This window comes from Rhinopithecus bieti, unplaced genomic scaffold (assembly GCF_001698545.2).
Source record: "Rhinopithecus bieti isolate Rb0 unplaced genomic scaffold, ASM169854v2 scaffold_8675, whole genome shotgun sequence".
In the NCBI taxonomy this organism is placed as follows: domain Eukaryota; kingdom Metazoa; phylum Chordata; class Mammalia; order Primates; family Cercopithecidae; genus Rhinopithecus; species Rhinopithecus bieti.
Window position 1 is genome coordinate 2,679,006 of NW_016806447.1, and position 13,387 is coordinate 2,692,392.

The 13,387-nt window shown below is 36.3% G+C and overlaps 1 protein-coding gene across 1 annotated transcript in view; it reads left to right on the forward strand.

Annotated features, from left to right (window-relative positions):
- CNOT6L (CCR4-NOT transcription complex subunit 6 like) overlaps positions 1-13,387 on the forward strand; it is a 150,681-nt gene that overhangs the window by 49,601 nt on the left and 87,693 nt on the right. Inside the window, exon 4 of the mRNA XM_017876601.1 lies at positions 16-243. Coding sequence (XP_017732090.1) covers positions 16-243 — 228 coding nt within the window. The remainder of the gene's footprint in view (positions 1-15; positions 244-13,387) is intronic.

Genomic DNA, 13,387 nt, shown 5'->3' on the forward strand with positions numbered 1-13,387 from the left:
CCCCGGCCGCGGCAGGAAGCGCGCCGGCCTGCAGCGCGGCCTAACCGCCTGGGCGCCCGCCCGCCTCCCCGGACGCCTCCCGGGACGCCGAGCCCGCGCGAGCCCACGGCGCTGCTTCGGGCCTGGGCAGGTGAGGGTCGGAGGCGGGACGCGCCGATTGCCGTCGCCTTGGCCGCCTGCGCGTCTCCTGAGAGGCGAAGGCTTATTTTGGCGTTCCAACTGCAAGCCTTCGCCCGGCCGGCTGTGGGACCCGAGAGAAAGTGAATCAGAACAGTTGGGAATCCGCGGTGTCGTGTTCCCTTCTTTTCATCCTTCCCCTAAGGCTGTGTGGAGGGACTGAGTAAATATTTTGGATTTTTGTTGCAAATACTTTGCCGTTGGTAAGATTTTTTTTTTTTTTTTTTAATTAGACATTTTCTTGGAAGGGCTGAGGAAGAAAGGGAAACTGGTTTCCCTGGCCGGTGGTTTTGGTGGGATTGGATGGATTTTGTGCATTTGAAATTGTTTTATCCTGCCTCCTAGGGGGAGAGGCGTGTACGCGCCGCCGAGCTGAGGAGCTGGGTGAGGAAGAGGAAGTTACTGGAGCTGTCATCCTCCTTAACTCGGCCGGCTATTGAGCTTAACACTGTTTAGGTGGATTGTGTTCAGGGAGTTTAGCTGAGCCGTTTGTACACATTGGAAGCACAGTGTTACATTTTACCGTATTGCCTCTAGTTATCTTGTCAATCAAGATAGGCTCAACAAACACGTTTTCCTCAGTTTCCAAAACCTAGATGAAGCAGCCTCTGTTGTCTACTCAGCATGTACTGCTGGAAAGCTATTTTGAGAATAGTCTAAGCAAAACTCAATTGTAAAGATAAACCTGCTGCCAGTAGGTGTACAGTACATTTCAGAACCAAATACAAATGGCATTTGGATAATTATTTGCTAATGTGCTTTTCTACTCCAACGTCATTACATTTGTATGTAGTTGGATCATTTAGCTAGAACCCTACTATGGATAAAATCATAATACAGATTCGATCCTTGTAGGCCGTACTCTTGTGTCACGGCCAGAGATTGCTCTTTGCACCTGGTCTCACAAAGAAATAGTGTATGCTGTTCACGGGGAAGTGGAGGGAAGAGAAGGAGGGGCGAAGAGCTGTTCTCTATTACCACTACTGGAAAAATAATTTAACACATGCAGTTAGTGGGAAAATGACTTGTTTTACAGACTTCAGTTAGCATCCCAGCTGTGTGATTTTTCTTAGCTGTTTGACCTTAGGCAACATATCTAGTATCTATAAACCAGAGTTTTATCAGTCACAGAGAGCTAATACCTTTATAGTAAGGTCGTTTTGAGAATAGAATGAGAAAACATGTTTGGCATATAGTAGATGCTTAGTTAAATTTTAGTTCTGCCTCCTGCAGCCCTGACTATGGGCATTGAGCCTTTGCAAGCACAAATATGATTAATTATTTAGAGCAATATTATGTAACTATAACATAAAAAAGACAATGGAATCTTTCAGAGCCCTTCAGTGTACAAAAGGTATATATATACAAACGACTTTAATGTGTATAAGTCATTTTCTAATAATAAAATGGTCATTAAAATGGCCTAGTCATTTATAAAATAGTTATACTTAATATTTTTTCATATTTTCAAATAGACTATCTCTCAGTTTCATTATTCTTTATGATTTTTGTTTTGTAGCCCTGGAAAAAAATTTGCAACCCCTGTATAGCACATATATGTTTCAATACAGTTAAATATTAAAAAGGATCAAGGAACCAAAATTTATATAGATCCCCAAAGTTTAAATACTACGAAAAATGCTAGCTCATGTTGACTGATTTTGGTAAACAAAACCTCTTAGAATATTTCTCTGAATGTAAGGTAAAATCCTCTGTCAACTTAACTTTCAATAACTTTCCATTTTATTATTTTGCCTGGAGTAGGAAATGTGTTCTTAAATTTTAACTGTGCTGTGTGGAAAAAATAATATCATGGAGAGATATGAAATTTAAGGTAAAGATAACAGAAAAGTTAATATATTGGTTTTTTTTTTGTTTTGGGTAAAGACAGGACAAAGAGAATGTGGGAGTTTGGTTTAAATTTGTCATGGCCCTATTTACAAATGCCAGGTTTCCCAGTAGGACTTATGTAATTTATTTGTATCAATAAATGATAAGCTGTAAAAAATCTTATTTTCTAAGATTCAAACTAAAATTTCAACACATTCACTATAACTTTTATGCATTTTTTTAATATAAAAATTTCTGTGAAGATAAGAGTCAGGATGGGGGGGAAGCTCTCATCATTGAGGGGCTTGAATTTTTATAAATAACTAGGGGCAACTATTATAATGCAAAATATGATTTTCTTAAAGTGTGTGTGGAGTGTGTATTTACATTGAACAGAATATTCTGCCATATGGTTATATTTAAAAGAATAATTCTTACCTTAAAACTGTAAATGATACTTTTTAATACCTTAGAAACAATGAAATAGAAATGAATTTGCTCTTATTAGTATTTGATAAAGTAATTTTCATTGGACTTTATTAATTATTTTCAAAGACTTCATAATTTTTTTTTAATTTGGAAGAATTGGTGAGAACGTTTCTCTGTAGTAATCATGAAAACAGATGATATTGAACTATAAAGATATTTGGATATGAAGTGGAAGAACTAAGGCTATTTAAACTAAAGGAATTATGTTACAGCAAAATCAAGGTGGAAACTTTTTTAGATTTTAAAATTTAATGTTACTTAAATAGGTTTTTAAGCAATCTTTCCAAAATATCTGTTATTAATGTCTTTAATTAGGGAGAATTGGATTACTTAGGAATTTCTGTGTGTATTACTTTGGGTAATGCTAATTAGAGTAATAAATACATTCCAGAATTTCAGAGAAGTTTACTTGCTTTCATGACAGTTCAGTGCAGATGTTTACTTGCTTTCATGACAGTTTACTTGCTTTCATGACAGTTGCAGTGCAGGTGCTCCTGGTTAGCAGATTTCTTGTGGCTTTCCTCTATGTTGTAGTTTAGGAACTCATACAACTTACATCTTGTGACGCCACCATTTCTTAAGGCCTTGAAGTCCTCCTTATTACCTGAAGACCATTTCTTAAGAAACTCCAGACTTAAATGACAAACATTCCTCCAAATTTTATTGGCAAGATTTGTCACAGAGTCTTATTTGAATGCAAGGGGAGTGGGAAATGTCCCTGGCTGGTGGAAAGCTTGGCCATCGCTGCTACAAGGGGCATTTCATGGTGTTATTGTAGATGTTAGCATATATTTATGAAATTACATCCAAAAGGTGAATTATGATAGTTAAGAATTGCTTTCCATCTTAAAAGAGTAACATTGTGTGTGAGTGGAGAGTGGTGGGGAGAGGAGAAAGGAGAGAAGAGTCACAGGAGTGGGAGGGTGAAGCTCTCATCATTGAGGGGCTTAAATGACAAGTGAGTTTCTGTAGCTATTTAAAGATACACATTTTTCAGAGAGCATTACAGTTGGATCCTGTAACCTTTAGTGGGTCTCTCCTGTACTATCCAGTTAATTGATTGTCATTGTGCTTTAATGAGTTCTGTCAATTTGAGTTATTTCTCTTTGTATTTTGAAATCAGTTCAGATCAGTAGGACAAAACTCTGAATTTCAGTTTCTGGGTATAGTTTCATAGAAAACACATTTTTTGAATTTTCTTCCTCTTATTGGGATAGATGATGATTATTACTTTGAGGGAAATCTCATTTAGGTGGACTTTACCATATTCTCTTGTTTGTTGCTGCAGTTTTTATAATTCTAAAGTTATTAAAGGTAATACATGTGAGCCTTAACCCAGAAAGAACAATAAAATCATCAAGTAAACAACAGAGGCTTAATTATTAATTTGTGCTCATGCTTCATGATGAAAATACTACAACTTTCTTTTACTAACTGCACTGACACTGGGTCTCTAATACAGTAAATGGTATTTTATCACTGAACAACTTTAATTTTGATTGAATCACAATTTATTCTATCATTGCCCAGGGTTATTATAATGTGAAACCTCAGCTCTGTGTCACCTTTACTTATTTTTTATTCTAACAGTTTGGTTAGGGATCTCTGGGGAGATATATGTAATCTCTTTATTTCCCAAAAGGAAGATTTTGGAGTAGTCTGGTTAACTTCTGCATGGTAAATACTTCTCTAATATCTTGCATCTTGAAAATTGAAAACCTAATCTGAGGACTCACTCTGTACCCATTATTGTACCCAGTTCTAAAGAAAAGTATGAAAGATGTAGAAGAGACTCTTGCAAGGCTTATAGTTTGTGAGTAAGGGAGATAAAGCATATAATTTAGTTATTTCAAAACAAATGAACTAGTGCAAGTCAATATGATATAAACTATAGACATTCTGAGACATAAAATGGAATGTCAGTTGGGTCAGAAATTACTTAAACAGTTGCTTTCTTTTGGGCACCTTTTATGAGGTATAACTTAGATAGCTTAGAAGTAATGCATTTAAAGTGTACAACTCAACAGTTTTTAGTATATTAACAATTGTGCAACCATCACTATAGTTAACTTCTAGAACATTTTCATTACCTAAAATATAAATCCTGTATCTTTCAAGAGTCACCGTTCATTCTCTTATGCCCCTAGTTCTGGGCAATTACTGCTTCCTTTCTCTATAGATTTGGCCAATTTTGGACACTTTGTACAAATGCAATCTTAACATATGGTCTTTTATGATAAGCATCTTTCACTTACCATGTTTTCATGGTTGATCCGTATCATAGCAAGTACTTCATTCTTGTAATGGGTGAATAGTATGTCAGCGTAAGAATACACCACATTTATCTATTCATGAGCTGATGGACATTCACTTTTTGGCTATTATAAATCATGCCTCTGTGAGCATTGATGTACAAGTTCTTAGTATGTATGTATGTTTTGAATTCTTTTGGATATGTACCTGAGAATGGAATTGCTGAAACATATACCACTTTGTGTTTAAACTTTGGAGGAACTTGTAGACAGTTTTCCAAAGCAGTCGCAGTATTTTACATTTCCACCAGCAGTGTATGAGAGCTCTAATTTATCCACTTTGTGCCAACAATTATTATCTCCTTTTTTCATCATAGCTCTCCTAGCGGGTGTGATTTGATCCTGGTTTTGATTTGCATTTCCCTGATGGCTAATGATGCTTTTTATGTGCTATTGGCCGTTTGTATATCCTCTTTGGAGAGAAGTGTGTGAAAAGACTCAAATTCTTTGCCCATTTTTATAACGAGTTTTTTTTTTTAATTACTGAATTGTAAGAGTCTTTTATATACTCTAGATGTGTCCCTTATATATGATTTGCAAGTATTTTCCTCCATTTTGTGAGTTGTCTTTTCATTTTCCTGATAGTGTCATTTGAGGCCCAAATGTTTTCAGCTTGATGAAGTGAAATTATTGTTGTTATTTTGCTGAGCTTTTGGTGTCATATCTAAGAAATCATTGCCTAATCTAAGGCCACAGAGATTTACTTCTGTGTTTTGTCCTGAGAGTTTTATAGTCTTAACTCTTACATTTAGATCTTTGATCCATTTTGAGTTAATTTCTGTACATGATCTGTTATAGAGGTCTAATATTTCTTTGCATGTGGATACTCAGTTGCCCCAGTACCATTTATTGAAAAGATTATTCTTTCTCCATTGAATTGTGTCATCACCCCTGTCCAAAATTAACTGTGTGAGAATTTATTTCTGGACTTTTAATTCTATTTCATTGATTTATATGTTTATCCTTACACTAATATGGTCTTGACTACTGTAGCTTTGTAATTGAGAGGTCTGAGTCCTCAAACCTCTCAAACTTTTTCCTTTTGAGAAGAAAAAAAGAAAACTCTTTTTTTCTTTTCAAGATTGTTTTGGCTATTTGAACCTCTTGTATTTCCATATCAGTTATAGGATCAGCTTGTCCGTTTCTGCAAAGAAGTCAGCTGGAATTTTGATGGGGATTGTGTTAAATCTGTGCATCAATTTTGGGACCACTGCCATCTCAATATTAGGGCTTCCTGTCCATGAACATGGGATGTTTTTCTATTTATTTAGATCTTCTTTGTCAACAGTGTTTCATAGTTTTCAGAATATAAGTTTCATACTTCTGTCACTGCATTTCTTCCCAAATGTTTTATTCTTCCAGATATTGTAAATGGAATTAAAAAAAATTGGGGATTTTTACATGGCAAGAGTGTAAAAATACACTTGATTTATGTTTGTTGATCTCATATCCTGCAACCTTGCTGAATTTCTTTGTTCCAATAGTTTTTTTTTTTTTTTTTTTTTTTTTTTTTTTTTTTTTTTTTGAGACGGAGTCTCACTCTGTCACCCAGGCTGGGGTGCAATGGCTTGTTCTTGGCTCACTACAACCTCTGCCTCCCGGGTTCAAGTGATTCTCCTGCCTCAGCCTCCGAGCACCTGGGATTACAGGCACCCACCATCATGCCTGGCTAATTTTTGTATTTTTAGTAGAGATGGGGTTTCACTGTCTTGGCCAGGCTGGTCTTGAACTGCTGACCTCGTGATCCACCAGCCTCGGCCTCCTAAAGTGCTGGGATTACAGGTGTGAGCCAGTGCACCCGGCCAGTTTTAATAGTTTTTAAGTGGATTCCATATGATTTTCTACGTACGAATATCATGTCACCTGCAAACAAATGATGTTTTAATTCTGCTTTTCCAATATGGATGCATTTTAGTTTATTTTCTTGCTTAATTGCCCTGGATAGAACCTGCAGAACATAATTGAAAAGAAACATCAAGAGAAGTCACTTGACTTGCAGCAAATCCTTGTCTTGCTCCCAATCTTAGGGGGAAAATATTCCATCTTCTTAAGTATGATGTTAGCTGTGAATTTTTTTTTTTTTTTTAAACTGCTCCTTGTGGAGAAGGGTTAGCCCATAGGCAGGCAGTGTGCAGAAAGTAGTGAACTATACATTTTTCATGAATAGCCTTTATCAGGTTGAGAAAGTTCATTTCCTAGATTGTTGAGTGTTTGTTTGTGTGCGTGTGTTTGTTTGTGAGAGAGTGTTAGGATTGAGTTTTGAGGGAAGTGTGAAATGTGGATTAGAAAAGTAAAGATGCTATGTCAGGTAATAAGGGGCAGATAATAATGCTTAACTTGCTGGAGGAAGAGGGGCTAGCTTTTCCTCCTTTTCCCTGTCCCTTTCTGCCCCATTCCTTTCTTGTTTTTTGTTTTTTGTTTTTTCTGAGACAGAGTCTTGCTCTGTTGCCCAGGCTGGAGTGCAGTGGTCTGATCTCAGCTCACTGCAACCTCTGCCTCCCAGGTTCAAGTGATTCTCCTGCCTCAGTCTCCTGAGAAGCTGGAACCACAGGCTAATTTTTGTATTTTTAGTAGAGACAGGGTTTCACTATGTTGGCCAGGCTGGTCTCGAACTCCTGACCTTGTGATCTGCCCGCCTCAGCCTCCCAAAGTGCTGGGATTACAGGCGTGAGCCACCGCACCCGGCCCGTTCTTGATCTTTAATCATCTTCCCATCGGTACACATGCACATTTGGAGATGACTTAATCTTTTACTGATCTGAATAATTAAGATTTTTTGAGCAGTGGAAAGTATCGTTTCTTTTGAAAAATACTGAAAAGCGTGTGGAGAATTTCTTACTGAGTAGCTTGATAGCTAGGTTTAGAGGGCATCAGAGGAGTTACTAAATCATAAATGAAGTGCCAGCCATGGACTTAAAAAGAAGTGAACACAATGGAATACTTCAGCCATAAAGAATGAAATCCATCTTCAAAAAGAATGAAATCCTGTCATTCTTGGCAACTTGGATGGAACCAAAGGACACTGTGTTAAGTGGAATAAGCCAGGAACAGAAAGGTAAAAACACCACATATTCTCACTTCTAGGTGGAAGCCAAGAAAAGTTGATCTCATAGAAGTAAAAAGTAGACAAGAAGATTCTAGAGGCTGGGAAGGGTAGGGGGAAGAGGGCTAGGGAGAGAGATTGTTAAAGGGCACAAAATTATAGCTAGATAGGGGAGTAAGTTCTGGTGTTCTGTAGCACTGTAGGATGACTATAGTTAACAATATTATTATGTAGTTTCAAATAGCTAGAAGGAAAATATTGAATGTTCCAAATGCAAAGAAATGATAAGTGTTTGAGATAATGGATATGCTAATTGCCTTGATCTGATTGCTACACATTGTATGTATGGAAACATCACTGTGTACCCCATACATATATACAATTAAATGCCAATTAAAAAAATTTAAAAAGTAAGCAAACATTTGCCATATTGGGGGTATGGTTAATAAAAAATTTTATGTTTAGTTTAATGTACTTTGAATCTAGCTGTCTGCTGACATTCTCCCACCCTAAACATTTCAGCATCAGTGGCTTTGTTTTTATAAGTTTTCTTTATAATTTTCTAATTTAACAAATTTCATAGGAAACTTTGCTTATAAGGTAAAGTTGTGTTTCCCTTTGATGTGGTGATTACCCTTTGTTTACTTTTTGAAATTTTAATTGTGTTCCCATGCAGCCATTTTCTGATTAGATAAATATTTTTTAAAAATTTATTTTTGTCTTTCATGTATAGCTCTCAGAAGTTAACTCTGAGTTTGGCTAAGAATATTCCTGTTAACAGGTGAAATTGGAAAGTGGTAATAGAATTTTTGTTTTGTATTTTTTTTGTAGCAGGATTATTTTCATTAATTCTTTTTAGTCCACTTTAAAATTTTGGTACAGATAAAATTTATAATTATTTTTAAAGAAATAAGTAGTTTGTTTTGCTCTATGAGTAACTCATTATTTGTACTGAATAGATGCCTGGTAATTTGGAGCTTTCAAATATTGTTTTCATTTATTAACAATTGAAATTGGTGACACAAAATAGAGATTAAAACATTTTATGTTCCTTATAGTCATCTTTTGCAGAGAGAACCTCCCTCTCTAATCTTAAAGTTTAAACTCTATTTTTCTCTTTCCCATATTACTTAAATAGATTTCCTAAATGAGTAACATAAATTAGAGTTATGTAATACCAGCTACAAATACTGCTAAAAGAATAGAACTAAATTTAGTATATCCCAACCTTAATGTCTCTCTATACAAAGACTTTGTTGGAATCTCATCTCCATTGCTTTCTGATCATAATGTTTATTATATTTAACAAAGCAAAACCCAGAAATTACTTACAAGGTATGTACTTCTGTAGGTTCACATTTAGTATAATCTTCTGTAATATCTACATATAATTTTGTGGAACAACATAATGTGAGTTATATACAGAATGGTAGCCTGAAACACTGTAAGAATTTGAATCACCAAAAGTATAACCTGTTAATTAATATTTATTAAGCTTCTATTTGTTACAGACTATTGTATTCAGGGTTCTGGGGAATAAAAAGAAATGTAGAATAATCTTTCTACCAGGGAATGAAACTAGTATTTATTTGACTACTGAGTACCAAGGAATGTGAAAAGCCACTCCCCTCCTTCCCTTTAAATGTGTAATCTAAATTATTCTTCTTGAAAATCCTATGAGAGAGGCAGTATGATTCTCATTCTAAAGCTGGTTAAGAAAGTGAGCCTTGGATCCTCCACTTTCTAGCTCTACAGAAACTCATTTAACCTCTCCATGCTTCAGTTTTCTCATCTGTCATAGGGGGATAATATTCCTTATCTTGTAGAGTTTTATGAGGATTAAATGATGTACTGTAAAGTATTTAGGACACTACCTGGCACATCTGTAGTAAAAAACCAAACTAAAAATCGATACACATACACTATTACTGTTTCCTATTAGGAAAGAAGTTAATTAACATGCCCAAGATTACAACCAGATCTATTTGAATTTAAAACACTCTTATAGTATAATGCTTACACTTATAGGACGTTTAAGTCTGGATCTAGTAAACAAGCGAAGGCAGAATATGCTAAGTGACTAATATTAAGTGCTATGACATACAGAGTACATATGGATTTTAAACTACAGGGATAAGTAAGAGAGGAGATAAATGTTGCTCTTGCCTTTATGATGAGAAGAAAGGCAGAGAAAAAATTAATAGACTACTGCAGTATCTTCCTTGCTAGTCTACAACTTCCATTATATCTCATTTAACATCTTTTCCTTTATATACATTGTCACCAGGGAAATCCTTGTAAAATTCATCCCACATTGCTTAAATTCTCTACTTGTAATCCTTTACTAATAATAATTACTGTTTTCTGGTTACCTACTATGGGGCTAGGATAGGAGACAACAAGCTTCTCTTCTTTTCTCTTTTCTCTTCTCTTTCCGTCCTTTTTTTTTTTTTTTTTAAATGGCAGAGTCCCGCTCTCACCTAGGCTGGGGTGCAGTGCATTAATCTCAGCTCGCTGCAACCTCTGCCTCCCAGGTTCAAGCAATTCTCCTGCCTCAGCCTCCCGAGAAGCTGGGGTTACAGGCGCACACCACTACACCATACCCTGCTAATTTTTGTATTTTTACTGGAGATGGGGTTTCACCATGTTGGCCAGGCTGGTCTCGAACTCCTGACCTCAAATGATCCCGCCTCAGCCTCCCAAAGTTTTGGGATTACAGACATGAGCCACCACACCAGGCCTAGCAAGCTTTTTTCTGTGAAGGGACGGATGTAAATATTTAGGCTTTTTGGGTCATGTAAGATCTCTGTTGCATATTCTTTTTTGCTGTAATTTTTTGTTTTTTAACAATCCTTTAATTTTTGTTGTTGTAATTCTTTTTTAACAATCCTTTAAGAATGTAAAAGCCATTCTTTGCTGCCAAATCAGTCTGGATGCAGTTTGTTGACTGACCCCTATGCAAGGAGATTTACGTGAACTCATTTCTTCTTGTAACAATCCTGGTAAAGTTGATATTAATTTCTACTTTACAGTTGAGGAAATTGAAGCTTAGAGAGGCAGATTTGATGAAGGTCAAGTAAGTGATAGATTGAGGCCATTGGAATACCTAAACTTGTGTACTTTCTAGGATATCTTGCTGCTTCCTGTTACTTTTAAATAAGATGCAAATTTCTTAGCATTATATGTAAGGGCCATGATGATCTTGTCTTTGCTTACTTTTCTAGTTTTTGTATTTGTTACTCCTCTCTCTCACATATTCCCTAGCCTAGCTGTAGTGAGTGACTTACAGCCTGGTCTGTGCTTTATATATGCCTACAATACCTTATAAACTTTATCACCTTGTTGATTTCTTTAATAATCTACCTCTGGTACTCTATACTCTGGGAAACCTTACTTGGTTCTTCCAGTCCTGCTTTATGAACTTTTTCTGTGCTCCTCTAGCATTCTGTGCATTCTTCATTGATAACACTTACTATATTGCCTTGTGTTTGACTTGGGTTTATGTCTCTGTTTTGCATTAGACTGTGAGTTTTTTTTTTTTAAGAGATGGAGATCTTGCTATGTTGCCCAGGCTGGCCTTGCATTCCTGAGCTCAACAGATCCTCCCCCTGTAGCCTTAGATTGTAGGATTTTTTTTTTTTTTTTTTTTTTTGAGATGGAGTCTTGCTTTGTCACCATGCTGGAGTGCAGTGGCGTGATCTCAGCTCACTGCAACCTCTGACTCCCTGGTTCAAGCGATTCTTTTGCCTCGGTCTCCTGAGTAGCTGGGATTGCAGGCACGCATCACCACGCCCAGTTAACCGAGGCAGGTGGATCACCAGGTCAGGAAATGGAGACCATCCTGGCCAACATGGTGAAATCCCATCTCTACTGAAAATACAAAAGATTGTGAGATTTTTAAGGGCACAGATGATACATGCCTCACCTTTGTAGTTCAAGTGTTTGATACATAGTAGAGCTTAATACAGAGTTTGGCATGTAGTAGGGAATTGGAAAATTTTTATTAAATGAATGAGTAATTAAATGGCATTACAGACATGGAAATCATATCAACAGATCTATAGTTTCAGAAAAATGAGTCCAGGTTCAAGGGTGGTGGTGAGTGGGAAAGTAAGTAAATTTCTGGTTAACTTCTAGGGCTTGAGTGGGAACATGAGGTTAATAAGGCAAATTGGAGCATGATCATGGAGGGGCTTGAATATCTTAGTAGGGAATTTTAATTTTGTTCTGGAGTCATTGATACAAAGATTTCAACTCTAGAGCGCACGTGGTTTTTAAATCCATAACCTGGGTTCTCTTAATGCACAAATTGTATGTTGTAATACTGTTTTAGATATTTTGTAGAACATTCATTACCTATGCAATTGTTTTGATTAATAGATACTGCAAGATGTAGCTCTAGAATATCATAATTATCAGTACTACTGTTAAAGACATTGGGAGCCATGGAATGATTTTGAGCAGGTTGGTGGCAGTTTGAAATTAATTTTTTTTTTTTTTTTTGAGACGGAGTTTTACTCTTGTTGCCTAGGCTGGAGTGCAATGGCATGCAACCTCTGCCTCCCGGGTTCAAGTGATTCTCCTGCCTCAGCCTTCCGAGTACCTGGGATTACAGGCGTGCACCACCATGCCTGGCTAATTTTGTCTTTTTAGTAGAGATGGGGATTCTCCATGTTGGTCAGGCTGATCTCGAACTCCAGACCTCAGTTGATCTGTCTGCCTTGGCCTCCCAAAGTGCTGGGATTATAGGCGTGAGCCACTGTGCCCAACCTGAAGTGAATTTTTTAAAAAGATTAATCTAATTGAGGTATTCACAATCAGCTGAGGAGATAGGACTGGAAAGAAGGAAGCCTTTTTAAAAAAAGTTAAAATATAAAGTGATAAGTCAAGAAATAGATCTACTTAATGATTGACTATGAGGAAGTCAGAGACGAATAAGAAAAACTGAAGAGGCAGGTCAAGGAAGAAAATTGTGTATTTTGTGTTAAATAGATTGCTGTGAATTCTGTTGGAGTGATTTGTATTGTTGTGTGAATTTGGGCTCTGCTTACTTTATGCTTGAATGATTAGAATATCCTCATGATTGGTTTCCCTTCCTGCCACTAATTCGTGGATTCTTAATCTTTGGTGCTGTGGACCTTTTTTCAGTCTGGAGAAGGCAGTGAATCCATTGTAGAATAACAATTTTAAATGAGTGAAATAAAGTAAATAGGACTTAAAAGGAACTTGTTATATTGAAATGCCAAAATACGATATAGTAATATATATGCTTCTCTATTAATACTGTTAAGTAACATCTTGCAGTGAGTCTAATAACTACCATAATTTTGGAGTACTGGTACATACAGATATTTTGAGATTTCTGTAACAACTATAACATGAAATGAAAATGTACTTCTGTTAATGACAGAAATCACAGGTACTGCTAATACTATTATGGTAGATTATTTAGGTTTGTATGAAAATTTTAGAGATTAGTGAAAATGATGATGTAATTTTTTTCTATATAAATTCACAAGTTTCCTGAAGATTTATG